The sequence below is a fragment of the Thunnus maccoyii genome, chromosome 3, assembly GCF_910596095.1.
Source record: "Thunnus maccoyii chromosome 3, fThuMac1.1, whole genome shotgun sequence".
NCBI classification, from domain to species: Eukaryota; Metazoa; Chordata; class Actinopteri; order Scombriformes; family Scombridae; genus Thunnus; species Thunnus maccoyii.
The window spans coordinates 11,062,195-11,089,005 of NC_056535.1; the positions used below are offsets into that span (position 1 = coordinate 11,062,195).

Genomic DNA, 26,811 nt, shown 5'->3' on the forward strand with positions numbered 1-26,811 from the left:
CTCCCAGTGACTGAGCTCCTAAAACCCTTGAACCTGATTAAAAAGAAAACTTACTTTACTACAAGTGGAAGTATTTTATTTACAGAAGTACAGTTTCATTGAAATCAAGGCACAATGATGAGCATTTATTTGCAGTCTAACCCACTTTGAGGTTTCCAAAAAGACAATACAACATAAAGCTGCTAACATAAACAAGCCTCAGATAAAGTAAAACGCATAAAAAATAAACTATACACAAAAATGATTCAGTCTTTGACCACATTCTTTAGTCGCCGTTCTCCTTTTTCTTCTTTTTCTTTTTCTTCTCAGACACGGGTGCTTCTGAGGTCTCTTCTGCCGGCTCTGTGTCCATGGTCTCAGTCTTTTGTTTCTTTTTCTTCTTGGCTGGAGTACTGGTGTCCTCCGCCTCCTCTGCTGGGACCTCTACCTCCTCGGCCTCAGACTTTCGCTTCTTTTTCTTCTTTGCTGGAGTGTCCTCTTCTCCGTTTTCTGCTTGGACCTCCATCTCCTCAGCTGCTTGTTTCTTCTTTTTCTTCTTCACTACAGTGGCGTCAGCTTCTCCGTTCTCCACCTTAAATGAAGCAAGAGAAAATACAGTCAGGGAAAAGTACCTGACAACCCATTCATCTTCATGGCTAGCCTTAAATAATGCCAAATATTAAAGTAGCTGCAATGTCTGACTCGCTTCAGTGATCAAGTCCATTGTTTGGGACCAGCCAATGGTTCGGAGTCAGGCTGATCTAGCATGTCGTACACTGAGACAGGACCACAAGTCTGGGTCAAATCTCAAATCAAAACACGCATAACCAGACGGTATGATCAAGGCTTACCTCAGCTTCACCGTTGGTTTCACCATTTGCTTCTTCTTGCAACTTCTTCTCACGCTTCTTGCGTTTCTTTTCCTTCTTCTCCAGTTTCCGCTTGATCTCAGCTGCAACATCAGTAGCCTAAGACAAAAGATAAAAAAAAGAAAAAAAAAAGTAAAAATGTAATTACAATCAGGGTGAAATCACTTTTTCTGAAGAATCATAATGCTGCATCAGACTCATTAAATCAGTTTTTACCCTCACAGTGATGTCAGGGAGAATGATGTCATCATTCACAGCATTGACAGACTGAATGATCCTTGTCTGAGCTCACCTCTTTCACAGCGTCTTTCATGACATCCACATTCTTCCGAGGTACATCGCCAGTCTCATAAAAAGACAGGCGCTCTTCCACCTGTTCGCGCAGCTTGTCACCAAACACACATGTGGGTATTTCTGTAAGAGAGTTGACAACAAAATGAAAAATCACAGTCAGCAGGACGCTATAGTAGGCTTAAAAAGCATCCTAACAGATTTGTGGCTTTGCTCAGGAAAAAAGCTTCTCAACATCAACCCGAGGGATGCATACTGTTGACGAAAAATATGAGCATCATTGCAAGTTATGCCACACGTTTGCATGGGCTCGAATGAACTGAAAGCAATAACATTTGACAAAGGTCTTGTCACTCACCTGAGAAACAGTCGATGCGTGAGGCGATGGTGCACTTGTTTGCCAGATATCTGGAGATGCGGCCTTTGTTCTTGGCAGCAGCCCGTCCAATGAAGGTCGAGTGGAAGATTAGTCCGTACTTGGGGGTGTTGCCACGTGTCTTCAGGGCTCTGTGTAAAAAATATTGCTGCTTTCACATTCAGGATGAACAGTTATGTTATCCAACAGGCATAATCTACCAGGCTACATAGATTAGTTAAATAAAACCAAATGAGAAATCAGGGTAAAGCAAATGTGCTGCCTTCATTGGATTACTTGATTCAAAGTCCATGTGCCTAACAGCTTTGATGGCTGTTGTGTTTAGTCGTGTTATTGGTACAGTCCTCAGTTCAAAAAGATCACAATCAAAATCAATCAGAAGAAGGATGAGAGGATCTTAGAACATCCAATAGGAGACTAGGTCTTTACATTGATAATGTGTGCAAAGCTCTAATGATTCAGCTGCATAACTAGCATTTCCAAGTCACTACCTCAATGCTGTGAGTGGCTGCTCAGACTGTGGGGGTGCATTAGGGCGAGAGGGATCACTCCAGAGAAGACTTTAGTCTTTCCCAGTCACCCTGCTCTGCTCCAGCCCAGCCCTGCCATCACTGCAACCACTTCTTTCCCCAGCAGGGAGGGGGCGCCCCAGTACCTGAACAGGGCCTTCTCTGCTCCCAGGATCTGAACGGTGGAGGCTGGGTACTTGGCCAGGTTGGTTAGACTGCCTGCATGAGAGATGAGACGAGCACCCACCTAAAAGCAAGAAAGTGATAGTGTCACATCAGGCAGCAGGGGGGCTCTGGTAGAGCATGTCTTCAAGAACTCATTAGATAAGCAGACCATCAGCACCGGATTAATTTTTCATCACACTGATTCAGTGGATTGACAGATTTTGGTATAACATCATTGGTCTCATAGGTCATGTAAAAACTGTACAGATCAAACAACTCACCACTTCTCCAATTAAGGCTGCCAGGTTTGGAGCCACTTGGCTCATCTTGGATCGCAGGTATTCCTGCAGCTCCAGCCGGTAGGCAGCCAGAGATACAACACGATTGGAGAACCTCTCGATGTTGATCAGGTCAATGGGAGAGATGTCCATACCTGGAGAAGAACAATCAAGAGAAATTATTGAGGGGAACACCGCTACTCAAATATTTCAGTTTGTGCTGTAGATGCAACTTCAAAAACAATTGGATTTTACACTTCACATGCAACATGTTTGTTTCTCCCGACAGGATCCGCAGCGAGGATTTGTGCCTTCACTACAGGTTTATGAGAGAGCTTCTCTGCCCCCCTGTGTTAGTCACCAAGGACAATAATTGGTCCAGGGTGGGCAAATAAGGGGCACTGTGTGGTTTAAGTCTAAAACATGGTTCTGAATTTCAAGAATCTACAAAATGAGCAGGTGTTGTGTTATACAAGTGTCAAAGTTTGATTTTGGAAGCAAGCACATTGGCTCCTCTGCAAGCTAGTTATTCAGAAGTGTTTTGCATCAGTAAGTTAAGGCCTATACACTGAGTTAGATTGTGTGCTGACCCATTGAGGACCGTGATGCGTCTAGGATGGCCTGGGCCTTTGCGCTGTCCATCACCACCTCCTCCAGGCTCTCCAGACTCTCCTCTGACAACTCCTTCCTGTTGCCGATGAGCTGAGCCAGGCGGCAGTACATAGAGTTGTCTGACACAATCTTGATCAGCTCCGGGAAGTGGTAGCCATACCACTCACTGAAGACACAGAGAAGAGATGGTCAGCCAAGAAAACACTTGTGAAGCCACTGTAGTGTCAAGAGGACAAGCTAAAAACTTCATACACCTCCTGCCAGACAGCACCTATAGAGTGTGCTGTCTGTGGTAAGCATTAGGAGGATGCTCAAACATTATGAATATTTCAAGTAACTGAAATGTTAAATCTTTTACCATAGAAACTACAAAACTAAAGCTGTGTCTAAAATTTTGCACGTGACAGTTTTAATCAGACAATCCTAAGCCAAGAAAATGACCCTTACCGGACACGCATGGAGAAAGTGTTGATGTCCTTATCTAGCTGATCCAACAGAGCAATGGACTGGATGATCATGTTGTCGGCCCTGTTGACATTGAATTTGACTTTTGCTCTGGAGTAGCTGTGGCCGAGACCCAGCTGTGCCTTGGAGGCAGCCAGGCCGGTCAGACCCTTCACCAAAGAGTGGAAGTGCAGACGTATACCTGATAAGACAAAGAGGAAATAAAAAGATTTGTTGGGGTTAGGTGGAACAGCAGCAGGAGCAGCATGTGACCAGTGGCTGTTCAGATTTTCAGTATGAACCTTCATGAGTTTCAGGATCACAAAAATCACATCACAACAGGCCACGTTATCTTCTTAAAATACTAGGATTCACACATTCTAGTAGTATGCTTCAGTTGTAGGAACTGACTTGAGAAAACCTCAAAACAGTAAACGTGTCATAGGTTAGATGTCTTCTCACCTCTTGTTATCTCTGCCACCACCCCACCGGTCTGGATGGAAATGGTGAATTCTTCTTGTAAAGCTGCTCCAACTTTGGAATCAGAAACCCCCAAAGTAGCTTTCTTCTTCCCAGAGAGAGGCAGATTTGTCTCAAGGAACAACTTCAGGTCTGCATGAACCACGCCTGCAAGTAGAGGAGGAGACAAAGCTCAACTATTTGTACACACGTGGTTGATGTGTGTATGTTCTGCAGTAATGCCATTTTGAAAGTTGTGCCATTTAACATGAATTCTGACCTTTAGTGTGCTATGTATGCATCTTGTACACACTAGTTTTTAATACAGGGTTTTTGAGCAAAAACAACAAGTGACGAGACCACTACTGACTGTTCATGGTCTCAGATTTAATTTAGCCACTTAATGCAATAGCAAGTGTTGCCCAGCAGGTGTCGCTATTTTGACTATCGCCCATATTCAACAGAATAGCTTCATGATTCAGTACTTCAGAAAGCTCTGTCCTACCCTCACCCATCACTAGCTTTAATAATGGTTGATTTTATTAGTCAATAGACAGAAAGGTAGTCAACGACTAGTGAATAATGGTTGATTTGGCAACTTAATCTGTTGGTTTCACCTCCTCAAATGTGAATTTGATGCATTTCTGTTTTAGACTTTTAGTAACTGAAAAAGGCCTACTGCTAATCTATGAAGTTCTGGGTGAATGCATAACAGTACATTTGTTATTAGACGGTGATAAATGGGTACATTCTTTTAAAATTCACACAAGTTTAGCGTAAAACAAAAATCACCAAATTTGACATTTTCTGCAATTGTCAGGTCTGCATATTCAAACACCACTGCATTCAAAAAGGCTTTCCTCAGATGTTCAGGTTAGACATTAAAGCTGTCAGCACAGTAACTCAGGGGATTGACAGATTATAGAACATCATTACAACTGAGGAAACTTAAAAACTACCAGAAAGAAAGAAAACAACTCACCTTCAGAGATGGCGTTCATGTTCTCCAGGGCAGCCTGGGCAGACTTGAAGGGGAAGAAGGCAGCCAGGCTCACCATGCTATTGAACTTCCCAATGTTCAGCACGCTCTCCTCAACCTGCCACACACAAACATTATTAAATGTGCTGCATGGGGAATGGATAGTTATCACCAGCACAGAGCAGTGAGGACAAACACCTACCTGAGGCAGCAGCATGCCAATCTCCTCCACCTCTTTGACAGCAAACAGTGCATATCCCGCCGCATGTTCGAACAACACGTGCAACAGCACCTGCAGAAGGTAAAACACATTAGATCAGTGACAGAGCCAGACATCAACCAACTGATGGGACCATCTATTACCAAGACAACCAGAGTCAACACTATACAATGTTGAAGTGTTACCAGTTCTCGCATGGTAACCATTAACTCAACCTTACACGTTATCTTGGGCAAACATGCAATATTGGATTACATGCAGTTATTATAATTATGTTTTTAACTATTGAACTACACAACATGTAGTTGTATAAAGGGGAGTTTTTACTTGCCACAGTTGCCAAGTGCTTGTTCATGAGGGAATATTGGGTCCATAACAAAGAGTACTGTCTAGACCTATTCTATGTGAAAAGTGCTCTGAGATAACTTCTGTTTTGGCGCTATACAAAAAAATGACTTGAATAAATTGATTAGTCAGACCGTGTGAGGTACAGCTTTGTTCTTTAAAAACAGCTTTACTGAAACAAGTATACAAGTTTACAGCACCTGTTATATACCACTTGAGTCTACAATCACACACATGCCAGGAGGACTAAAGGTTGTTAAAAGAAAAGTTAAATTTCTTATAAAGCTGACAGTGGTTATAAGTTTGAACAGCTTTTAGTTTGTACATTCAGATATTGAAGAATTGTTATTTTAAACGGACAAGTCAGCTCTGAGAAGTTTGGTTATTTACTTAAGAATTTAGATTTGTAAGTATAAAATTTGGTCAAAATAGTAAGCAAATATGTAGGCAAGATGAAATTAAATGTTCCCCACAAAAAAGTACTAGCATAAAAAGACAACTTTCATCAATGTCTTTGAGTTTCTATAAATAATGATTAGTTGGATAAAACCTGTGAAGCATCTCCAGTTTCACGCAACCACGTTGTCGTGATGATGCACCCACGTGTCGACCTGGGCCCGTGCGGGAAGGTGCCATGAAGCTAACTTGTGCTAACAGCCTAAAATATACACCAGTAACTTATGTACTGCGGCTAAAAAACACGAAACACTGGGTTTCACTTGCATGACTGAAACTTAGACGCTGCTCGTGTTTCCTGACAGTAATGGCAGTTTGAATAGTTTAAATAAAAGACGCATATTAGACACATGGGAGGCTAAGTGCTACACTCGTGCTGAGCGGCCTTCACCCGCAAAGCAACAAACATGTGCAAATAGACATTTATAAGATTAACAGTCGGTCATCTCAAAGAACCTTCGACTGTATCATACAGTGACAAACTTTATAAGTACAACCTGACACCCAGCACCACTTTTCTTACCATGATTATTAGTGTATCTCCGCAGCAGCCCGCAGTGCGTGGCCGCTCCTCTCGTCCGCTGCAGGAAAAAGACGGCGGGGCGAGAGAGAGAGCACACGTTTCAACTCTGCCACGAGCGAAATACCGCGACATCCCATCGCGAGACTCCACAAAAGAAGCTCTCGTGACACCACCTACTGGATACAGAGCAGAAAACAAACTAGCAATATTGCCTTATATTGATCCACATTTGTTGGAGATATGTGCTGGGAAAGAGTTTGGCTAATGCTGCATAAGTTTTGTTTTGACCAACAAAGTCAAATAGATCCTTTAAAATGCTTAACAGGTTTTATCAAACTAATCCGTATTTGCAGAAACTCAAGAAACACATTGAGGTAAGTTGTACCTTTTGTGGGGAGCTCAGATTGGTCTTGACCGCACACAAAACAACCGTGGAGTAAATCGTCACCATTTATTACTTATATCATATCTACCCTCACTTTTTATTACTTTGGAAAAATGTATTGTTTCGATTCACTGAATATGACAGAAATCTGCTCTCAGTTCTATTTGATTTTCTTACTATATAGATAAAATTTTATATTCACAAATCCAAATTCTTCAGAAATAAGCCAAACTTTTCAGAGCTGATTGTCCATATCAAACAATACATTTCCTCAATATCTGAATGTACAAACAAAAAAGGTGTTAAAACGTTTAACCACTGCAAGCTTTACAAGATATTTAACTATTTTTCTTTTAATTGTGATTGTAGACTCAAGTTGTATACACAAGGTGCTGTAAACTTGTCGTATACATATATAAATTAAATATTAGGATAATAGGATATGGCAGACATTGATTTATTCATCAACAAATCCCAAGAAAAGACCAAAATCAACCATGTGACAGTGCATCTCTGAATACTATTCAACGTTTCCACCCTGCTGCACATGACGCCACTCAGCCCCATGTCATTTATGTGAATACTTGCACATTCACACAGATGTTTTCAGTTACTCTGGCTGATTAGAGTCATGTTGAAGTTGACTTCAGGAATGATGCAATGTTACCAAACTGTAGGCCTATAGGAATGATAATAGTTCTGCTCTAACAGATGCAACAGATGAGTGAGGGAGATGCCAGTCAAGCACAGTTTGCACAGGCCAACGGGTCTAATGAGGCAAGGCAAGTGAAAACAGCTGTGTTACTGGGCCATAGGCTGTGTGGAACCTTTTTTTCCAGTTATAAAAAGGGTAAAGTCATTTCCCACAAACAGCTGGGCAGTATTTTTAGCAAATGTAACTCATGTACTATTTTCAGACACTGATCAATACACATTTGATAGTCAGTGTTTACAACAACGGATGTGGGATAGACTCAAAATAAACTATAGTGCCCATGCGCATCATAAAGAGGGAACATGCTCACTGATTTGTTAGTTTTTGGACACCGTTTATGTGTAGAGAAGTATGCTGTTAGACTTTGTCTACATAGGCAACATTTGTTAGTAGGATCAGTTCATTGTTATTTTTTTGCTTTCATGGGATTTATTGACAATAAGAAATACAGAACAATGTCATTCTTATCCTTTTAAGTCTTATACAGATAAGCTACAGTACTCAGTCAGTGCAGTAATTAGTGACACAGTTTCAGTGATTTTGTGACACTTGTCCGTGTTGAAAACCTATGGACTGTACTGTAAATCAATAAACACTGAACACCTCAGCTTTCATTTGTAATTTGAACAAATCTCTTTTTGAGCTGATCACCACGGTATAGTGATTATTGAGTAATTGGACAACTGAGACACCATGACAGCACCCCAAGTTATTTGGATGTATTTTAAACAAAAACTCTTCAAGCACACTGAGTTAGTGAACTGGAATAAGTCCAACAAGTGTCACTGGATGATACGTCTTGATGTTTTTATTCCCAGTTTAAGATGACTGTTGTCTCTGTGTGTAGATATTGATTTAACAATACAACACAACTGGAAAAGGAAATTCTTTTCCTTGATGGACTGAGTCGCTAATCTGTATGAGCACTGACACAATGGCAAACAGAAAAGGCAAGCAATCCATTTCCTGCAAGTTACCTTCACTCAATGATCATCATAAGACAAACATCACTGAACAAATATCGTTACTTTTGCTGAACATGTTTTTCTTTATGCGTGTGACTCACATGAGTATGACAGTGGTAGTATCTGAAAAACATGTACACCATGAATATTTAAAAAATAAAGAGATATTTGAAAAGATGGGATAACACTATTTTGCTAGAAATAGTGATAAGATAGGTGATGGAAAAATGTAACTCGAGCTTGTGCGTCAGTTGTTACATTAAGTGCCACAGAGGAGAGTAAAAGTTGTACTCCTGTATTTGAATTGCAGCAAATCGGATACGACGGTGGCAATATTTTTAATTGTCCACTTCTACAGAGTATTCTGACAACAGCATAAACCCAACCTGCAATATGCCATTTCACTGCCATGCAGGAAAACAGTGAAGTGTCATATTTAGGAAAAAGCATCATTAAAGTTCTTTAGAGTCATGAGGTTTCCAAGGAGCGGATGCATGTGGGTCTGTTTGTGCACAAGTATAAATTGCCGGCGGGTCATAAATGTCACATTATGTTAGATATTACTTTAAAGCAGAGGATTTATGGCTGACCTCTTTGGACAGATAACCAGATAGTTGGGCACAACACTCACACACAAACACGTACACAGTTGAAGTCCAGTACATTAATCAAAATAATCTTTTTCAGGTTGAACTTTGTTTCCTTTTCCTAACTTTCTCAGTAGTATTCTATTTTAAGATGAGCTATGGATACGTTAGTTGCAAATTATCTGTTAATTTTATTTCAACAATTTTACAAATTCAAAGTTTGCTGTTATAATATGACTATTAAAATAAATGAGACAGAATAGTCATTGCTTTGTTTTCTGCGAGGGCATATCCAATCTGACAAATAATTCATTATATCACATCAAATGCATCCAGCATGTATAAAACATATGCATCCTATACTTAACTTAACACACATCACAGGAATCCTCATCAATGTGTCATTTTGTCAGTCTTGTCAAAGGCCTGCATACTTTCAGCACGGTGAGCTTACTATCCTAATAAAAAGCCAGATTCCTGAGTAATATCTGTGTTTCCAGGAACCTGGATGAGAGTGCTTGAAGGAGCCTGTTGAGGAGCGGATGTGTGGGAGGATAGTAAAAAGCTCAGGGATCAGGAGAGGGCTTGATATAAAGGCTGACTGGGACAAGCAGACTCTCAGACTGGTGGAGCTCTGCTCATCTTAAAGCACAATTCCTTAAGCAACTGACCAAAGCTGACATAGCACGTGAGTATTGTACGGCTTCTTCTGCTTCTCTGTCTCTCCCTCCCACTCCTGGGCTTCCCCCCTCGCCCCTCTGTTACTCCTGTCCTTCTCCTCTTTCACGTCCTCCCGTCATTCTCTCACATGTGTGTACAGAGCTGTCTTGCTGTTGTAAGTATGGCCGGTTCACTCCTGCTTCTTATCTTGCTTGTCAGTGGAGCCGTTTTGTTGTTTGTTACTTGCACGCTCCCCCCTCCCGCCTCTCTCTTTCCCTATCTGTTCTCTATTTGTCAACCTCTCCCTTACATAATGACATGGGATCCCCTGTGTCCTTTTTACGGCTCTTCTAAACTTAGTTATTGTTTCTGGCACGGACACACACACGCACACACACACACACACATACACACAGTGTACCTCAAGTCAAATACTGACCTATTTTGAGTGTTGCCTCTGTCATTCCTGAATTTCTGTGACCTCAGTGCCACTCACCCCTGTCTGTGTGGAAATACCTACTGTACTGCATGTCTGGATGAACCCTCTTGTTCTGTATGTATAGCTATGAACAGTATATGTGTATGTGTCCAGGACAGAGCAGAATGAGCATGCGCAGAGCAGTGGCTGGTTGCGTGGTGCTGGCATGCCTGGTGGCGCTGCTGGCTGAGAGGACAGAGGGACACATCACCTTCTTCAGCCCAAAGGAGATGATGCTGATGAAGGTAAGCGGCTCGTGTGTGATTGGACGGTGTGCAGAGGTAGGACTGGACAATAATTTGATAATAGTGTTGAATGTCTTTTTGAGTTTTGCATCACATCATACACTCCTGTGGCTCTGCTGGATGAGCATCATGATTATGTAACGTGATTTTTGCATAAAATGCAGCAACCAGAGCTGAAACCAGTAGTTGATTAATCAGTTAGTTGATTGACAGAAAAGTATTATCAGTATTGATCAAAGTATTGATCATTCATGTGTGTAATTATTCAAGCAACATTCCATATTTCCAGCTTCTCAGTTGTGAGGATTTCCTGTTTTTCTTTTTTCTTTCTTTCTTTTTGCACTCTTTTCTGACATTTTTAGACCGAATAATCGATCATTTAATTGAGATAATAATCAATCAGATCAATCAATAATGACAGTAATTGTTAGTTGCTGCCTGAGTAGCAAATAACATATCAACATTGACTTTATTGGAGTGATATTTTGTCCACTTTACTAAACTTTGTAGTTACTGAACAGTGAATGACACATTCAAACTCACAGTTCTCATGAGTTTTACAGAGAGTTACAAAACACTCAAGAGGAAGGTTGCCTGCAGTGCCAAATCAGTATAAGGACCTGATAAACAGTCTGCTGCTCATGAAACAAAGTAGTTTATTGATAAGGGTTGGATGTAGGTGTCATGGCTCTTCATACTTGTATAAAATGAAAATGCACAACAATAGTTTTTCATGTTTGTGTTTGTATATGTGCATCTATTTTGTGTTTGCAGGAGCGAGAGGGTAGGAAGGACATGGAGCCTCGATCAGAGGACGGTCAGTTCGAGGAAGTCACCGTCCAACAGCTTCCTCAGGTCGAACGTGGTGGAAATCCTGTGAGTACACAGACAAACACAAGTACACACACACACACCCACACTGGTATCACTGCTATTTCAATTAATCCACTGCTAAAAAAAAAAAAAAGCCTTTAAATGCAAGGCATTGATGCTTATTTTCTGTGTTTTTGTGTGTGTGTTCAGGATAAAACAGTGGAGATTGCCATCCGTCTTTCACCCAAACAGCTGGATCATGTGGCTCCGGTGCTCGAGGAGATCATCCATGAAATAGTGGAGGAGCGTCAGAAAGGTAGAAGGATTTGATTGGTGCAAGAAGAAGTGAAACTTTTTTTGAAGACTTGCACTATGGCCATGTTTATTATTTTACTATCAGAAGATGATTAATAGACACAGACTCTCAAGTGACAGTACTTTGATTAAAAGTCTCTTTGATAACCATAATGTTCTTTCACTATCTTTATCTCTGCAGCCAAATAGCGAGGCCAAAGACACGAGTGGATGAACGCTGTATAAATTCTTCAAAAAGCACTGAATGCCCAAATGTTTTATTGTGTTTTAATGAATCAGTCAATAAAGGGAAGTGATTGTGTCACATTATTGGAGCCTCTGTTGTAATTTCTACTTCTGAAAAAGCATGTCAACCCCAGCTGGCCACATGGTGTCAGCATTTTTCTCAGGAAACGTCATTTCACACATTCACTTACCTTAACTCACAGGACTCTTTTGAAAAGAAAAAAAAACATAACCACCATTTTCCAAAAAGACAATTACTCCAACAACATGGCAACTTACTTTTTAGTAATAGGGATTAACCTATACCTACCTAATCTTTGGCCTGTTATTAAAGAAGTATCCACATCAATGCAAGAAAGAGTGACAAAGCATAATTTACACATTTTAGGAAATGTTTATTTTATATACTGAACGGAAAATATTTAGCGGTCATAGTCAGGGAAACAGCTATTGAAAACATGTGTTTTATGCATTCTTTTGTGTTAAAAAATAAAAATGCATTCAGTTCCCCTGAAGATTTTAGACACAGCTCTTCACATAATGTCACAATTGTTCACTCAACAAAAGCTTTTGCAGTAAAAGGATGGAATTTGACCCCTTTTTTGTTATCAAGCCTCCATTTCCACAGTTGTTTCACAGCTTTGACGTCAGTCTCTCACAGATCTCAAAGTCCTTGACTGCGAGGGCAGCATCTCGAGCTAAGGGGGCAGGTAGAACCATGGAGCAGTCGGAGTCAAAATACTTCCCAGTTATCCCCTCCGTTTCCTGTGCTACTGCACAGTAGATAGTGCTCACTGCCCCCTCTTCTGACGACTGAGAGGGAGACAAAGATGGAGAGGAACTGTGAGAGTACAGTCAAATATATTACTGAAACATCTATGACCACCAATGCTGATAAATATGCGAGCACAAGGTTTGTGTAATCTCTGCTCAGATTCATATCTAGTATAACCAGTTATTGAGCGTAGTCTTGCCCAGTAGACACACATCACAGATACTGAGCAGGCAGGAAGCAGGTTAAGTGTTAACTGTGTAGATCAAGAGTTTGAACACAGTTAAAATATTATTAAAGCTGCAAGCAGCGTTGAACGGGCCCTCGCACCTCCACGCACGTCGGGCCACGACGCAATTGAAGGGCTTCTGTCATGGGCATGTAGATGTCTTCAGACCTGGGCTGTTTTCAGACAATGCAAGAAGGAGATAAACATCACTTCCTTTGTCCACTGTTTTGCCTGCTGCTGGGGCTGCTTTGCTGCAATTTTTTAAGGGGCACTATTTAGCCAGTTTGCATCACTGATGGAATATTGTCATGTAGACGTCCTCAGGACGGACTCTTATCAAACATGTAAAGTTTGGTGCAGACTGCAGCATGTACAATAAAGTTATCGCAACTTCCTCTGTCATGGAGAAGCATCAAATCTAAATGGTGTGAAGATGAGAATTTTCTGCAGGGTGAGACATGTCTGTCTTGCTCACACCTGTGGCATCAAAATTATGCCAGTTTTGGGCCCATTCACTTGAATTTCAATCAGCAAACAAAACTCTTGATGAGTTTTATGTGTAAAACAAATTAGTTTCCTAATTTTCATCAAGTTTATTTTTAGAAAAGTAAAGACTTTTAACCCACATGACCTGGTCAAAGTTTGATTGAAATGTGTACTGTCAGGTGTGTAGAGACAATAAGTAACTGCAGCTGGACACAGAAAAATACTCATATATTTGAATGGAGAGTGTGAGTGAACCGCTAGGTGCTTGGGCCCTAATAAAGGAAAAACTGCAGTACAGAGCTACAAATGTTAGTTTTGATTTTATTTTTCTGCAGCACTTTATCACTAAACTGTCACTCTCACTCAATGAGCTCCATTCAACCCCCACACCCATCCCCCCCCTCCTATTCTCTCTCTCGCCCTCTCAGTTGGAGAGGAGAATGTCACTCTTCTTGTGAAATATCCTCATAAATCCCATGACTTTGGCCAAATCCTACATTAAAAATCACATTGTTGTGTAGGAAATTTAGTCGCGAATCTATTGATACAGGTTTCAAAGTGGTCAGACTTATAGTTTAGACATCAGAACCATTTGTTTGACACAAAGTCCATGCCTAGAGATTGCCTCCCCATTGGTTTACATTGTAAGGTGTGATGTGGCACTACAACTTTCAGGACTTACAATATCTGAACCGTTCGAGTTATTATAAAGTTTTTAACAACTTTTGTTCAGCACAGTGTCATAAGTCATGTATTCAAGTTTGAAGCTGATACCATTAACGCCCTAGGAGGAGATAGCGTTTCTTGGGGGTCCAAAATTGGCGCAAAGTCATACTTTGATGGGCATATTGCGGACTTCCTGTTGGATTTAGGTCAGGGGTGTCAGCGTATGATTTGTAGGTCTTGATGAGACGAATAATTGAGTTTTGGTTCGATCTCTCTACAACATTCCTATGGACCGTGGCAGCCATATTAGATACATAGGTGGCGTTCTTGGGCACGTTTTGGCACTTTGGCGGTTAATTTTTACATTTTATCCAATTTTTCACCAGAACTGATGTGCGTGCCAAATTTGGTGAGTTTTTGCACATGTTTAGGGGGTCAAATTTAGGGTTGAAGTGGCGGAATAATAAAGAAGAAAGAAAGAAACAAACACACAAAATACAATAGGGTCTTTGCCCCTTTGGCGCTCAGGCCCTGAATATTAAACAGAAACACTCCAGTAAAAGATCCCAAATGTGAAGCTCATGAAGCAATGATGAAGCAACCAGGCATGAACAAGTGAAATGGCTTATTAAATGTACAAGTGGTGTATGTGAGCATTTGCATGTGATATACTAAGTAATTCTATTATTAGTGAATTCATTTAAAGGCCCTGAAAACCTATTTTCTCAACCAGCTTCTCACTATGCGTGATGGGATCCACATGAATACACTATTGTCTTAGAACAGTTTGGGTTATTTCACATGAAGAAGGTACTTTCATGCATCAATCAGGATTTAGAAATATTTGAATTTGACAGTTGTGAGGCTGTTTGATCTGTCAATCAAATCTAATCAAATCACACCCACACAGTCCTACAGAGGCCAATCAGCAATAGCTATAAATATTTATCTATAAAATGCAATGCATTGCATTGTGGGATTGTCAGCAGAAAGTAGAGTCCATGTTGTCCAGAGATACAGTGCACTAGGCTATATAGTGAACAGGGAGTGATATGGGAATTTATAATTTACGATGACAGTCCGCACTTCATCTTTAACATATTTAATTTTAAATCCCACATCCTGGAGTAGATAGAGCCAAAAACAAAACCAACAACAACAACACCAACAGTTGTAATTGCTTGTTCCTCATATCTTGTGCTGACTGTTGTGCTGCATCTGGTTTACTGAGAGTCAAAGACTTCTTTGAAGAAAAAAGAATTCCTGGAACAGTGATTACTTGCACCAGGTTTTAAATTTAGTTCATTGTATGAGGTCTCTACAATGAAACATGTGGTAACATTTACATTTGTGGTCTTGGGTTTTGGCACAATGAGTTTTCATTGTGCACAGTGAGTGTTCTAGCAGTCAAAGCTATTCATTAAAACAACATACTGCAGACAGTTAGACACTATGTTATATAAGACACTGATCCATGCATACTTCTTTTAATCAAGGTTTGGGCTAAATTACATATTTTTTCATTCTTATCAGCTGTAGTTTATCATTTCAAGGTCACAGAGGTTCCATCTGCATTAGCAGTAAGATTTTTAAGATTTGTCCTTTATATTGAGTTTTAAACAATCTGAAAGCAACACAAGTATTCAAACAGCCTAAATTTATGTTTATATATATTTATATATCTATTTATATGTGTGTTGTCACTATGAGCACGAGTGTCTGTGAGTATACATACACTATTATGTGCATGTATGTTTCAATTCTTTGCTCTGTATTACAGGCAATATATTAATGCTCTAAGTTGTTTTCAGATATGATTTAGAACATTAATATATTGCCTGTAATACAGGTCAACTCTCTCGCTGGGGCCACATGCTTTTACTTAAGTGTGTTTCAGAATAATAAAATTCATCTGATAGTCACGGAGGGTTTCTAGCTTTCCCAGTTGAGGAAATTGCAGATTTCAATCTCGTCTCTCTCTTGGTTCTGGCTTCTTAAGAAACCGGGCCTCTGTCACACTAAGCATGCTCAGATCAGCATAATGGGTACCTTAAGAAAAATTTGCAATAATGATTCTGCTAAACCAGTCTCTCAGTTTGCAGTGTATACTCAGGGAGCTGGGTGAGAGTGGATTTATAAAACAGAACAACACATTCAGCATGGACAGTAGAAAAGCTGATGGCAATGAGTGTGGATACATTATGGGTAAAGCAATAAAATACAACAATTTACTCACCTTGAAAAAGAAAAATCCAATTAAGTTGAAGAGAAAACGAATCATGAAATGATAGTGTCTCATTACTTCTGTTGTGACAATACCAGGATGCACAGAGTTTGCAGTGACTCCTGTACAGACACATACAAAGACACACATATATTCAGAACACAGAGAGAAAGAGAGAGTGACAGAGAGAGGTAAAGAGAAACTGTAAGTAAGGGCAGTAAGTAAGGGCAGTTAGCAACTCAGCAACAAGTCTTTGAATGCAGATTTATTCTCTAGATTGTTATTTATGGTCTTTTGACTCCGCTGGGAAAAAGCTAGCATGCCGACATCTGTGTTCTTTATGGAGATTAAAACTCAAAAGGACAGACAGAAGACATAAATGTTTATTTTGCTTTCATTTCTCAGAAGAACATGCTGTTTATCTGTTTTGTCCAATAGAATATACATGAGGCGTGATGAAACCCACATGAACTTCGCTGAGCTGGATTTACATAAACAAACTTATGCTTGCAAACAAAACCTGTTTTATGAACAGTGTTTGACACAGATGTTGTTGTTGTTCTAACAGTCAGCATATAAAATAACTCCTCATTCAACAGAAAGACCATACATTAGCTATACTAGTGTATGATAATCATAATCATCTTCATTTAAGCATACCTGTGCCCTGCAGCCTGCGTGCTAGCTCATTGGTGCAGATGATATTGTGCAGTTTAGTGTGGTTGTAGACTTCATCCATGTGATAACTGAGGTTCTCCCCATGAAAATGAGAAAAATCCACTTTACCCCTCTTGTGGTTGACTGAGCTAAGGGTGACAATACGTGCCGGAGCTGATCGCTTCAACAGGTCTGCAATAAAAGACATGCAGAAGAGAATATTAAGAATATTAAGCTTGTCATGGAACAGATAGAGCATTGTGTAATTCCCTTTTTGGGACATTTTTGCCTTTTTGTGATAGCTGACAGCGTAATAATAAATAGGAAATCTTAGGGGGAGAGGGCTATGACACACAACAAAGATCTCATTGTGGTTACTAACCTTTAGACTGCTCTGTAATCAACATTTAACACAATATAGCTGCTGTATTAAAAATAGACCACATAGTCTTACCCAGCAGCAGATTAGTGAGGAGAAATGGTCCCAGATGATTGGTGGCAAAAGAAGCTTCAAACCCATCTTTGGTTATCTGCCGGGGTAAACCTAATAGAAGAGTTAAAAAAAATGTGTTACGCAAGTTAGATAGTACAGACACGTTTGTGCCTCTATACTCCTTATCACTCTGAAGGACATTACGTTGACTTATTAACTTTTATCACTGGACCTGAAGGCCAATATGGAGGCTGAACTTGGCAACTGTTTTGGAACTGTGCCTGTGTCATCCAGGAAACGGCAAAATTCAGTTAACTCTTGTTGACTCTTGTGTTCTCCAAACATACAAAACTGCAGAGTGCATGCTCAAAAGAAATTAATTTATTCCTGCTGTGGGTGCATGTTTCACCTGATACTCCAGCATTGTTGACGAGGATGTGAAGAGCTTTCTCCTCCTTAAGAATCCTCTCAGCAAATTCCCTGACGGAGTCCAAAGACAAAAGGTCCACCAGATGCAAGTGGACATCAGAGTTTCCTGTTTTCTTCCGGATTTCTTCAAGAGCTGCTGTCCCCCGGGACTCACTTCGACAGGCCAGGATAACACGGGCCCCACGACGTGCAAAGTCTAGAGCAATGAACTTCCCGATCCCTAGCAGGAGTGGAAGACAGCAAAAATGAATCTGCACTAGCTGATAACAAAATTGTCCATAAAGCAGATAGCAATCAACAAGTGACTTTTTGAAGTGGGAATAATACAAATCGTTGAAGAGAGCAAATGATGACATACTGAATGTTTGAACTGGGTGTGCTACAGGAAATGTAGGAAATGACCAGCTAATCCTGTTCAAGCATTAATGTCCAAGCTTTAAAATCTCAGTCCTGTCTCTGTGGAATTTGCATGTTCTCCATGTATTTGTGAGGGGTTGTTTCTTTCCAGAGACATGCAGCTCTAGCAAGTCATCCGCTTAATACAGTCATTTACAACATGGTATGTAAAGCCTTTGAAAAAAGCTCATGATAAAAAGATATATGAGTAATCTTTCCTTCAAATCCAAGGCCTTCTGAAACAGTGATGCCCATAGGCACCTGAGCAATGGAGTGGAAGTGGAGCAAATGCATCCCCATTATTCAATTAGGGGGAGCAAAGTTATGGTTTTGCTACCCCACTTTTTGTCTTTTTAAAAATAAACTTATCATCATACAGTCCCCACATTCATGTCATTATATTTAAGCAGCCCATATCAATGATCATTTTTTCTATTTTCAGCAACGAACAAAAACAAGTAATCATGTTCAACAGTCAAATGTTCAGCGGTGGAAAGTAACTTCTTTAGACTTATACTTTAGTTTCAGTTTTAGTCAGACTTCGGATGTACTTATTTTTAAATATGATGAAGCATCACTCTGTGTAATGATCTCTAATCCAGCTGCTCTGCGCTGTGCTCTCATTATTATGATTATTCTCTTATTTTCTCATAAAGGCTAAATAAGAGCTTCAAGTTTATGCTAAGGGGCAGTGAGGCTTAGTCCTCAACTAAAATGGTCCTTATAAGTACAAAAATCACCTTCTGAGTTGTGCATTAAAATAGTCCTTGATATGAGATAATGTAGGTTAAAATAATCTGCTTTTGAAGTTATGATTATTCATTCTTGTATAACATTAAAATTACAATAGCTACCACTAGAACCTGTGTGTGGGATTGGAAGTAGATAGTTGTTGTGAGGCCATTTCATTCATCCAAATTCTTTGTACTTTGTTGCAATTGTTAGAATTTGAAGATGCCTTGTGAGTATTGAGAACAGTAGCCCTCAGGTTTAACATTGTTTAACCAGGTTTCATTATACAGATCATATTTGAAGATGTCCTAGTAGCCTGCAAACCTACTGACATTTTAGGCTAAATAATGATTTTATAAATATAATTTCAAATTTGAAATAGCCATTCCTCTAATAATCACTTCCTGTCCTCATCCACCCAATTATAAACTGTTCTTGATGTATTCTTGGTTTTCATAGCATCCTCAATCTAACTAATCTAGACTAGAGGAGGTGGCTGTTTCTTAACTTAATCCAAGAGGTTGGGTGGTGTAGAAATGCAGGAAATTTGTTTTAAATTACATTTTCTGAGGGGAGGACCCCTGGGTTGGCTGGGTCATGAGAAGCTTCTCCAAATTTTCCAAAACAGAGGAGGAGTGAAGGGACAGAAGATAAAGAACATCCTGGCAATAAAAGATGCGGGTAGTGAAAATGCAATGGTTATCCTTCAGCTTTATTGGGGAGGTTATTTGAAGATTTTATTGTACCTAGATAGATGTTCATTTAAACATATTTGATCAATATTAAGATATAAATTCAATTGTCCTTATTTGCACAAGTATACAACAATACTGCAATCATGTGCTTAATCATTGATCTACACACATCAAAAACACTGCTCTTCCACAACCTGTTTTACTCCCTGTTCTACCGTTGCACCCATACTGGACTAAATATTCTCTTGCTTTATGGCCTGTGTTTTAGTGTGACAACATCAACATCAGGAGGGAGTGTATCCTCAAAAGCCTTGTTGTCTACCTCAATGAGGATCCATACTCTTTCTTCAAGGAGTACCTTGTAAGTTTGTGTTTTCTGTGTAGTGCAGAGCAGTGCTCCCAGTTACTTCCCTCAGTAGCACACTATTATGGAATAGGATGAGCTACAATATTAATGAATGTGTAGATATCTATTAGTGATGTTAAGCATTGTATGTAACATGAATGTTGTGTTTTTCTGTTTTTTAGCCCTCTGTTGCTGAGGATGGACACTACAGTTATGGGCATTTACACATTCCGAAGAAATGAGTTTGGTGAGCCCAACGACGTGGGGGTTGTCATTGAAGGTGTGAAAGTCCTCTCCAATGTGGAAAATGTCATACTGGCTTTCATCTTACTGTTTGGGCTAATCTATGCTCTCGATCTCAGTTACCCAGACAACCTGAAATACACATTTGAGTTTGTGCAGAAAATCCTTATGAATCTGGATGGACACAAGGTTAACACCAAAATACAGCAACTGAAAATCACGCTGTTCAAGTAAAAGGAGACACAGGTGACAAATGACAGTGGGACTGGGAATTTGTACTGAACAAGAGTCTGCACTGAACCAAACCTGGTCTGAATGGTTGATAATTGTCATTGTCAAGTAAAAACCACCTATCTTTGAAAGTTTGAAAGTTTCATGAGGAAAGTATAACAGTCAGCTTTGTGGCAATGATATTTTTCAGATGATTCAGTGGATTTGTAATTTTTTTGTTTGGATTAACAACTTTGAGAATTTCTTGAGAAGTCTTAAAACAACACACCCTCTTTCAGTTTCACACTAATTTTGGAGATGTGGTATTAGTTGGACAGTGAGCCAGTGGGAGTGGGGTATTCTGTAATTGCTCCCCCTTGGTGTTTTGCTGCCTGGAGCAGTTGTCTAAACTTGTTATCCTGTTCAGTTTTTATTGCTTTTGAATAAAAGCACCTCAACAGGTATAGTCTCATGTGTTTCCAAAGGGGTGAGGGGTTAATTTCACTAATTTTAATTCCAATTAATTATACATTTGAGTTGAACAAACACAAATCATTTTAACTACTTTAATGTAGTTATTTTATTTAAGCTCTATTTGACACAAATGAGTAGAACTAACTTGATTAAAGTATATTACATAGATGTTTTTAGTTTGAGTTGGACCAACAGGAGAAAAGCAAGTTGGCCAAACTCAAATACATTATAATGCAGAGATGTACATATATTTATTGGATGGAAATTCTGCCCACAATTGAATTGAGTTCCAGATCCAAATGAGTGCTTTAACAGTCCTCTACACCTCGTGTCCCACATAAAACATGAAGCTTTTATTGGAGTTTACTGACAAAGTTTTCTGTATGATGCATACGTGTAAATTTTTCAATGATCTAGCTATATTCTACTATCACCTTAATATCAAAACTAGTCATAGAGGAGATAATAATCTAAATCCTTGGAACAGCAAGGAATTTGCTTTGTTTTAATTAAGAACCAATTCATGGTTAACGCCAAATTCTTCCGAGGGCAAATTTTTGTTAAAAAGAAATAAGAAAGATAGAAAAGAAACATTAGACACACAGCAGCCTGCAGTGCTGTCTGCTGCAGTGTTTTTGTTTTTTGACACCATTACTGTCTGATAAATAGCTCTGAAATAAGTTACAGGCATCGCTATTGAAGCTGAAGATAATGTTTGTAGTAAGTAAAAGATGATCAGCTGTATCAAAGGCTTTTCTTAATTGCGAAAATATGGAGGCAGGGTGTTTCTCATTGGCTGGTTTCTCATTTAAAACTAAGATAACAGATTCAGGTTGATGTGAACCATGCAAACTCCTCTTTTGCTGCTTTTATGCAGAAGGACCACATGAGTGCATTTCCAACAACACTGTGGATTATGCATGAACGATTAGATATGCAATACATGTTAAATATACAGTGCTGTGCAAAAGTTTTAGGCACTAAAAGTAAAGTTAGAATGCTATGAATTGTTTTAATTTATCAATTAACTTCTTACAAAGTTGAGTAAACAGCAGAAACCTAAATGAAATCAATATTTTCTATGAGCAGCTTTGCCTTTAAAACAGCAGCAGTTCTCTTTGATTCACTTTAGCACAGTTTTTCAGGGTAACTTGCAGGTAGGTTGTTGTAACCATCCTGGAGAAAGAATGTTCTTCTGTGGATTTATTATTTAGGCCATCTCAGGTGCTTCTTCATGTAGTCCCAGATTGACTCCATGATGTTGAGATCAGGGCTCTGTGGGGGCTGTACCATACCATCTGATGCAGGACTCATCATTCTTCTTGTGGCTGAAAATAGTTCTTTATGACTCTAGCTGTATGCTTGGGGTCGTTGTCATGTCATAAATAAATTTGAGACCGATCAGACACCTCCCTGATGGTATTGCATAATGGATAAGAATCTAAACATCTAGGGTGCCTAAAACTTTTGCACACTATGGAGTGATTAGTGCAGATAGACATGTAGAAAGGATCCAAGTTGTCCTCATCTTTAAACTTTCCAACAAAACAGAAAGCCACAGTTCGCTGAATGCATGACTAATAATTGCAATTTCCTACTTAATGCCAAACAGCAGATACATTCATACGTTAAAGACAAAGACGTGGTTTTTTAGTGTAGTCAGATTTAAGAGGAATTTGTGAGTAAGTCCATTCAGCATTCTGCCAGGGCAGTGCTGACCTCCGCTGGGCATTTCTGCACCCCTGTTCAAACAGATTAAATCTACAAACAGCTATGTCACAATCACTGATATCATATCAGATCTTGGTACAAAGAGTCACAAAACATACAGCCAATTTGGGTTGTTCAAATAAAGAGCCCTGGGTCATTCTAGGTTGATGTGATTGTGGATTGTCCAGAGGAATTGTCCAGAGGTAAAGACTTAAGCAGCAGAGATAATGGTACAGAGAAGAATTGATTGAAAACATAGCAGAGCTTTTTGGGCACTGAGTAACATGTCATCATTCACAACAGATGGGATAAGTCAAGCAGGGTGAACAACACTAACACAGTGGGAAAAAAACATTAGAAACCAAGCCCTCTTTTCATTATGAAAAGACATAACATTATCAGGATTATTTTAAAGTAGAGTTAAAGTTTTTTGTCATCGTAAAGTTTCACTTGTAACACAAATGTTAACTTAACTCCAATATGTGTTTAACAAATACATTTTTAATACATGTTATCATGACTTCATCATTAGAGCTTTAAGACTGTTTCATGGTCACAAATGGCATTTCCTGTAAAATCCATGTGGTATTATTAATGAAACTTGTGAACCAGAACTTTAAAAGTGGATAAATAGAATTTGCACCCATGGGTCATAAGTTTGTTCACCCTTGTTGCAATAGCAGTATTCCCACTATAATCCAGTATAGACAGATGGTTAGTTGATCTCATATGGTATTCCTCTGATTTGTGTGTGTGTGGGATTAAGTAAAATATTTACTTAAAAGTTTATTTATTAGTAGGGTACAGCAAAATCAATACACCATGGCTCGCAGCCGTGCATTATCAGCCTGGACATGGGAATGAACCAGTGACACTAACCTGTGTTGGCTCCTGTCACTATAGCGGTCTTCCCTTTCAGCTGCACCGTACAGGCTTGCGGGTCCCAACTCCCTCTCCTCTGGGTGCGCACAACCAACGCCAGCAGCGCGGTGGAAACTGCCCACAGCGGGTGATAAAGTATATCCAACCAAGCCATCTCACTGCCAGAAAGAAACGAAAAGAGAGAGCCGCTGGCCAGTGCGCGACAACTTCTTATACGTCGGAAGGGAGGGGGGTTGTGATTTTCAATAACTTAGTACTTCCCTCATGAGAGCGTCCGGTTTTAATTATCTTCACATTGTTATATAAACTCTGAACGTCGTGAGGGTATAAAGTACAGATTACTGTAATTTATGAGTTAGATTCTGTTTTGTCAGCGCATGTCCCATTACTGGAGAGATAAATACTGGTTTAAAGTTTAAGCCGAATTTAGAGACGCCAGCCAAGTGCCACGTAAATTATCTTGTTTATCCAAATGTCAGAGTCAAATCAAAGTTAGTATTTCTGTCGAGTTTGGCATTACTGGAGGTTTTGTAGGCAGCTACTGCAATATGGATGTTTCTCCGGGCATTTCTAAGTCCCAGCAGTGAAATTTGGGATTTATGTTAAAATATAGGCTATATAATGCTTTGCTTGATAAATATATACAGCGTTATTACAAATCTTGATATAAAAAATAATAACTAAATAATGTGATTGAATAAAATTTATGAAATGTGTCATGGGTCCAAACATCACTTTCAGAGAGAGACAAATTCAAGGTGAGTTATATATTATATTGCAAATACTGTCTATTGTAAATTTAACATAAACATGTCATTTTTGCAACCATATGTGACCTGCCTAACTGGACGGTAAAGCTAATCCCACCTTAATCCGGGCTAGCCCCAAAACCACCTACTCTATACAGGTCAACACACAGATAGGGTGATGTCAGGTAATTTGGGACATCAGGTATAATGGGACATATAAGCTTTGAGGCACTCTGCTCTTTAAATATTAGCAGCCAATCACTGAAAAGGTCATTGAATTGTTGCTACAATATTACTTAACATAAAACAATCATTTTGATTTGTCTGTGGTACCCAGGAAGTGTGTGGCAAAACCTTCAAGGTCATCAGGTCAGGCAAATCGCTCAGTAAGTGCTGTGACATACTGAATTGTACTTTTGCATAATAAGGGTGCTAAACCAATAACAGACTATTTAACAATTTGCAGAACTGTATTATGATGAAATGTTTTAGGAAGTCTTTTAATTATAATAGACATATTTGCCAAATACACATTGTTTATTTGTGAATAAGCATTTGAAGCACCGTCCCATTTTATCAAACAGCGTTTCGTAAAATGGGACAAGAATTTCAGCTAAATTGGGACAGTTGTGTAAGTGTTAATATTTGCAATAAGATTGTGATTTAATCAATTTTATAGGCTTTTTCTTGTATTATTTTGACCATGTCACACATTTTGCCTCACACATATACACAACACGCTAAGCTAATGTACATTAGCCTAGGCTAATCTACATCCTGGTTCAACAATTTCATGAAACGTCACAAAGAACTGAAGATCAAAAAACCTGAAGCACTGTCTGCAGCAAGGGCTGCGGGCCTGAACCCAGTGGTGGTGGGAAAATGGTTTGAGGAGTATGAAGCCCTGCTCACAGAACTAAACATCATGGATGTTCCCTCACATCTGTGGAACTGCGACGAATCAGGACTACAAGACCAGTTCTGCTCCACACGGGTAGTTGGGGAAGTGGGGAAACAGTGTGTGGAAATAACGGCTTGGGGGAAAGGCTAATGTACATTAGCCTAGGCTAAAGTGTGTACATTAGCCTAGGCTAATGTACACACATTAGGCTAATGTACACACACATTAGCCGAGGCTAATGTGTACACACATTAGCCTAGGCCATGTCACACATTTTGCCTCACACATATACACAACACGCTAAGCTAATGTACATTAGCCTAGGCTAATCTACATCCTGGTTCAACAATTTCATGAAACGTCACAAAGAACTGAAGATCAAAAAACCTGAAGCACTGTCTGCAGCAAGGGCTGCGGGCCTGAACCCAGTGGTGGTGGGAAAATGGTTTGAGGAGTATGAAGCCCTGCTCACAGAACTAAACATCATGGATGTTCCCTCACATCTGTGGAACTGCGACGAATCAGGACTACAAGACCAGTTCTGCTCCACACGGGTAGTTGGGGAAGTGGGGAAACAGTGTGTGGAAATAACGGCTGGGGGGAAAGGCTAATGTACATTAGCCTAGGCTAAAGTGTGTACATTAGCCTAGGCTAATGTACACACATTAGGCTAATGTACACACACATTAGCCTAGGCTAATGTGTACACACATTAGCCTAGGCCATGTCACACATTTTGCCTCGCACAGATACACAATATGCTAGGCTAATGTGCATTAGCCTAGGCTAATGTAGGTAATAAAAGTTGATCAGAGTTTATTCATTCATGCTAGCTCTGTTCACTTGCTAGCTCTGAACAGTTTAGTAGCCTAAAATTAACATTTTGTAAAACTATTTATTGTAGACATGGTACCAAGGAGAGAGACAGGGAAGAAAAGACAGGGAGAGAATGTCAAGGTAAAATACAATCAGTGGAGAGAGGACAGGATGGAGGGTGCCATTAAAGAATATAGGGAGACAGTGGAGGCAGGGCAGAATCCCAAACTAAGATTCTTGGCAAGGGCATGGAACGTGCCAAAGTCAACTTTGGAAAGACGGGTCAATGGGAAGATCAGTGGCTCCAAACATGCCTCTGGCAGGAAACCCTACCTGTCAGAGGCAGCAGAAAAAGAACTTTCCAGCATAGTAAAAATGCTATCTCATCGTGGTTTCCCCTTGGGCAAGAAAGATATTCAAAAGCTTGCTTTTAGCTTTGCCAAAGCTAATGGCATTAAATGCTTTTTGGAAGCTAAGGGTTCAGCTGGTTACCACTGGTTCAACAATTTCATGAAACGTCACAAAGAACTGAAGATCAAAAAATCTGAAACACTGTCAAACTACGTTTGATACTTAGTTCTGTCTTCTGTCTCTTGATTCCCCTCAGGCCAAGCCAGTGACATTCATTGACCTGATTCCCATTCCAAAGAGAGAGAGAGGGATCCAAAAGAGGGCTAAACCCCCCAGCTATCGACATACCAGAACAGAACATTTCGACTATGTTTCTGCAAAACCTAACAAGAAGCCAACAAAAACCAAGAAGCCAACAAAGGCTAAGCAAGCAGCCAGCCAAGCAGAAAGCCAAACCTGCAGCAGCCACCCCTGTGAGGTCTGTAGGAAAACGTATGGGGACAAAAGTGACCCCAAG

General features: G+C 39.8%; 3 protein-coding genes and 2 non-coding genes across 9 annotated transcripts; 1 reads left to right on the forward strand and 4 right to left on the reverse strand.

Annotated features, from left to right (window-relative positions):
- Positions 1-59: 59 nt before the first annotated feature.
- Positions 60-6,652, reverse strand: nop56 (NOP56 ribonucleoprotein homolog). Its single transcript, XM_042407398.1, has 12 exons — positions 6,506-6,652; positions 5,164-5,253; positions 4,965-5,079; positions 3,986-4,150; positions 3,527-3,725; positions 3,058-3,245; positions 2,471-2,622; positions 2,171-2,271; positions 1,498-1,646; positions 1,141-1,262; positions 831-947; positions 60-571 (listed from the first exon to the last, which is right to left on the reverse strand). Exons 1-12 carry the CDS (start codon positions 6,635-6,637, stop codon positions 266-268), a joined length of 1,836 nt encoding a protein of 611 aa, XP_042263332.1. The 5' UTR covers positions 6,638-6,652; the 3' UTR covers positions 60-265.
- LOC121894867 lies at positions 1,037-1,104 on the reverse strand. Its single transcript, XR_006095641.1, has one exon. It is a non-coding gene; the product is annotated as a small nucleolar RNA SNORD57 (small nucleolar RNA).
- On the reverse strand, positions 2,739-2,858 carry LOC121894860. The gene has a single exon (XR_006095634.1). It is a non-coding gene; the product is annotated as a small nucleolar RNA SNORA26 (small nucleolar RNA).
- A 52-nt stretch (positions 6,653-6,704) lies between the features above and the next one.
- Positions 6,705-11,977, forward strand: mlnl (motilin-like). Of its 3 annotated transcripts, none has more exons than XM_042407404.1 (6): positions 6,705-6,879; positions 9,658-9,845; positions 10,410-10,540; positions 11,315-11,416; positions 11,564-11,669; positions 11,850-11,977. In XM_042407404.1, exons 3-6 carry the CDS (start codon positions 10,421-10,423, stop codon positions 11,855-11,857), a joined length of 336 nt encoding a protein of 111 aa, XP_042263338.1. In that variant the 5' UTR covers positions 6,705-6,879; positions 9,658-9,845; positions 10,410-10,420; the 3' UTR covers positions 11,858-11,977. The 3 variants fall into 3 exon arrangements, with proteins under 3 accessions (XP_042263338.1, XP_042263339.1, XP_042263340.1); XM_042407405.1 differs by lacking the exon at positions 6,705-6,879 and adding an exon at positions 7,679-7,740; XM_042407406.1 differs by lacking the exons at positions 6,705-6,879; positions 9,658-9,845 and adding an exon at positions 9,905-9,992.
- Positions 11,978-12,071: 94 nt separating this feature from the next.
- Positions 12,072-25,524, reverse strand: zgc:64106 (uncharacterized protein LOC393348 homolog). Of its 3 annotated transcripts, none has more exons than XM_042407402.1 (7): positions 25,515-25,524; positions 23,475-23,635; positions 17,770-18,009; positions 17,382-17,471; positions 16,931-17,119; positions 16,283-16,392; positions 12,072-12,706 (listed from the first exon to the last, which is right to left on the reverse strand). In XM_042407402.1, exons 2-7 carry the CDS (start codon positions 23,629-23,631, stop codon positions 12,527-12,529), a joined length of 966 nt encoding a protein of 321 aa, XP_042263336.1. In that variant the 5' UTR covers positions 23,632-23,635; positions 25,515-25,524; the 3' UTR covers positions 12,072-12,526. The 3 variants fall into 3 exon arrangements, with proteins under 3 accessions (XP_042263336.1, XP_042263334.1, XP_042263335.1); XM_042407400.1 differs by lacking the exon at positions 25,515-25,524 and adding an exon at positions 25,054-25,255; XM_042407401.1 differs by lacking the exon at positions 25,515-25,524 and adding an exon at positions 25,054-25,255 and having other exon boundaries at positions 23,475-23,665.
- Between the last annotated feature and the right edge of the window lie 1,287 nt (positions 25,525-26,811).

Bases quoted from the DNA above. Each gene is read 5' to 3' on its own strand.
- zgc:64106 (XM_042407402.1), bottom strand. From the start codon at position 23,631: ATGGCTTGGTTGGATATACTTTATCACCCGCTGTGGGCAGTTTCCACC. The intron at 18,010-23,474 runs GTTAGTGTCACT...CACTCCTGCTAG, and splicing joins AGTGACAGGAGCCAACACAG to GGATCGGGAAGTTCATTGCT. The intron at 16,393-16,930 runs GTATGCTTAAAT...GTGTCTGTACAG, and splicing joins ACGCAGGCTGCAGGGCACAG to GAGTCACTGCAAACTCTGTG.
- nop56 (XM_042407398.1), bottom strand. From the start codon at position 6,637: ATGTCGCGGTATTTCGCTCGTGGCAGAGTTGAAACGTGTGCTCTCTCT. The intron at 5,254-6,505 runs GTAAGAAAAGTG...TACCTTCTGCAG, and splicing joins GAGATACACTAATAATCATG to GTGCTGTTGCACGTGTTGTT. The intron at 2,623-3,057 runs GTCAGCACACAA...GTTCTTCTCCAG, and splicing joins CGCATCACGGTCCTCAATGG to GTATGGACATCTCTCCCATT.
- mlnl (XM_042407404.1), top strand. From the start codon at position 10,421: ATGAGCATGCGCAGAGCAGTGGCTGGTTGCGTGGTGCTGGCATGCCTG. The intron at 10,541-11,314 runs GTAAGCGGCTCG...TTGTGTTTGCAG, and splicing joins AGGAGATGATGCTGATGAAG to GAGCGAGAGGGTAGGAAGGA. The intron at 11,417-11,563 runs GTGAGTACACAG...GTGTGTGTTCAG, and splicing joins TCGAACGTGGTGGAAATCCT to GATAAAACAGTGGAGATTGC.